Genomic DNA, 3237 nt, shown 5'->3' with positions numbered 1-3237 from the left:
TATATAAATGTTATATTTCGATTTCGATTTCGATGATGGTTGCTATCAAAGTCGACTGCTCGCGCCTACCTTGGCTTGGTATTCCCTCGTTTGAATGACAGATAGTTTATCTCTTCAACCCCAGGCTGAACCAATATGTATGCCTCGTTTTAGTCCGATATTCCGAACTTTACAAATACATAAATAACTTTGAATGGATCTTTTTAGAGGAGATCATTGACCACTTTGTTTGTTTTTATCATACATTCTCCTACACAGGCAATGGTGGATGGAGCCACACTTTTGAATGAATCTTTTCAGAGGGATCATTGACCACTTTGCTTGTTTTTATCATACATTCTCCTTTGCAGGCAATGGTGGATGGAGCCACACTTTCGCCGACGAAAATGAACAGCAGAGTCGCGGCGAGAGGCGCCACGATATATTCCGCAATTGGGAAGAAAGGGGAGGAAGTGAGTACTCGGATGAGGACTATTTGGATAGTGAACAAGATGAAGGTAGTGATAGTGACAGTAGACATGGTGGCTACAGCTTTCCTTATTGGTAGACTCAAAGGGAATATTAACCTGACCTGATACTGTCTATAAATCATCATATACTGTTGTATGAGTGGAAAGGAATAAAGTAGAAGTGGGGCACTAATATCAATCGATACTTTGTGGGAAGTATTTTGCCTCACCAGGTGATTGAGGTTGAGTGTTTTTAGGAGAACAATCGCTGATGTACGTTAGAAGAAAAAAAAATCCTGCCTGGATGGCCAGAGTGTAGTTTAATCGGCAATCAATTACTGTTTGAAGTTTTACTTGAGCATTTTGAGTGATTGACCCCGAGACCGCTATGGGCAAGAATATGACTTTTAGTAGCTCGGACGCTCGCGTTAATGTGCACTGCCAAGACCTTGTTACAAGCCCGCCTAAGTACAGTATTGGTTCGAATCATGGACTACATTTAAAATATTAAAAATACACAACATTTACAGAAAGGAATTATTTAGTGTATATGTTTTGATTTGAAACAACCAAACGTTCAACCATTTATGCTTTTCTTTTATTTGATGCATGCTTGATATGGGCACATTAAATATAGTTTCTGGCGGTTTGCCATCAAATCGCAGAACTACGAAATAGACTTACAATGCAATATTAATAGAGCGAACTTATTCCTCTGGCGGAAAGGTGGTTCGATAATAACTCGGCAAAAATTCAAAAACACCCCCGGCGAATAAACAGGGCTTCGCCTGTACTCCCTAGAAGTTTTCATACGACTTTGAACTATGCTATTTATATGAGCCTGTCTTTCCGTGCGATGAATGCACAACACGCGGTATACTATGTTCTATAGTACTTTCTAACAGAACAGCAGTGGTCCCAAAAAAAACACCCGGCTTTCCTCATATGTAGGATAGTACAGTACCGGCGACCTGCGACCAGGCTACGCTAACCATCGGCTGGCTTGCTAAACACCGGACATATCGCCGAGTGCCGAAAACAAGGAAAATGGATATGTATACTATAAACACTTTCATTAAGTAAACCGGATTGCTGACAGGTAGTACTCGTTAGCGAAAGTGCAAACGAATTTCATCAGTGGCAACAAGTGTTCGGACTAGTTCGAATCGCACATTTTTGGTTTCGTTGTACTATTTAGTGATTCTGTATAGCTGGTTATTTGGTAATTTTGTTCGCTTCCACACTATGGGCTGGAAGGTGGCCCTCTTGAGTCAATAGGACGTACAAAATGAAAAGTAGATAGGGTCCAATGGTATGTATATGTTTAGACCGCGTCATGAAAGATTTGGTGTTAAAAATGCTTTTAAAAACCAGTATATCTCACAAGTGCTCCAACTCGTTCTGCTGTTCTCCACACTTTCTCAAATCACTGTCTTCTTAAATACTGCGATATCAACATAGGAACTTGAGTATGTCCTCTTTCCCGACTTAAAGCTCTTGCATCGGTGACACTATATTGCCGTGAGGTATGTGGCCGTGAGAACGGCGCGGGTATTGATACAGTAACAACTCGATATATAAAAATTAAATACCATTGGAAAGGCTAGGAAATGACACTCCGAGTTGATCGCGACAATCTCATTTAAAAAAACAAAACCATAGTCCGGTCGCCGCCGAACTATTGTTCACTGCAGTAGGTGGGCCGACAGATATTTAACCTCAAACTTTTATTCAACTCCTTGTTGTATTTTCTCGCCTGGGCATATGCTGCCGTTTCTCGTCAGCAGTGACGTTCAAGGTCGGTGTCTGCGCCATTCCTAAAATCTTAGTTTTCAAAAGATTTAGCATTTCATAGGATTTGGTTCACTAGAAGGAATGTACGACTTGGCTAACTATTGTGACCACCAGAGAACTGATTAAGTCAGCGTGCACAAACCTCAGTGGGAAGATGCCAGAGTTCAAAGATAGGAAGCGTGCAACCAGAAGACGCTAACTAGCTTAATCTACACCAACCCAAATATCATTGGCTGTGTATTAAAAACTACCAGCCTCTTGTGTAAACGCACTGCATCAAGAAGGTGAGAAGACTATCATATTGAGGGTAGTAGAGTTTCAGAGACTAACTGTATTCGTACCTTTGATGTTTCCAATGGTGATCCACACCCCTTTCGTGAATATGTCAATGTTGGAGAGTCTAGATTGTCCACACGTTGAAAAAATAAGACGCGCTAAAACAAAAACATTTAAAATTATTGTAAATACATATGTCTTTAAGATTTAGATTCCACCGTATCAGTGCTTCAATCAACCATCAGATTCAGAGCAGTCTGCATATCTTTTTTAAAATGCATGTAGATATTGCAGTCATGACCACTAGTCGAGAGAAGTGTGAATATACTATGTAAATATAGTGGAATAAAAAAGCCACTGACACATAAGATGGCCGTGATACGCAATGTATCTCTTTTTGTTGTAAAAAACAATAACAGAGCTGAGAGAGAGTGTGAGACCTCTCTAAATAAATATTAAAAAAAAAAGATAGTGCCTTCTCTGTGGTTAAAAACTGATGACAGAGCCATTTGGAATCAACTGACCAATTGGGCGGGAAATGTCAATATAAATCGGACCGGTTACGGGTATTTTTGTTATAACCTCTCATATTTGAAAATATTTATAAGCATTGTATTAGGCATTGTATTATATATTTTTTATAATTCGAAACCATACATGTTCGATCCAGGCAATGTTTCAGCAAGGAATATTAGAATAGCAACGGTCGAAACACAAC

At 39.7% G+C, this 3237-nt stretch overlaps 1 protein-coding gene across 1 annotated transcript; it reads left to right on the top strand.

Moving 5' to 3' along the window:
* Positions 1–350: 350 nt before the first annotated feature.
* Positions 351–547, top strand: SARC_13440 (hypothetical protein; the record flags this gene model as incomplete). Its single annotated transcript, XM_014292429.1, has 1 exon — positions 351–547. A coding segment is annotated over one exon (197 nt), but the record flags the coding sequence as incomplete, so codon positions are not given.
* Positions 548–3237: the final 2690 nt, after the last annotated feature.

This window comes from Sphaeroforma arctica (assembly GCF_001186125.1).
Source record: "Sphaeroforma arctica JP610 unplaced genomic scaffold supercont1.3291, whole genome shotgun sequence".
Classification (NCBI taxonomy): Eukaryota; class Ichthyosporea; order Ichthyophonida; genus Sphaeroforma; species Sphaeroforma arctica.
Note: the sequence above shows the minus strand (reverse complement) of the source record. Positions and strands in the feature narration are given on the sequence as shown.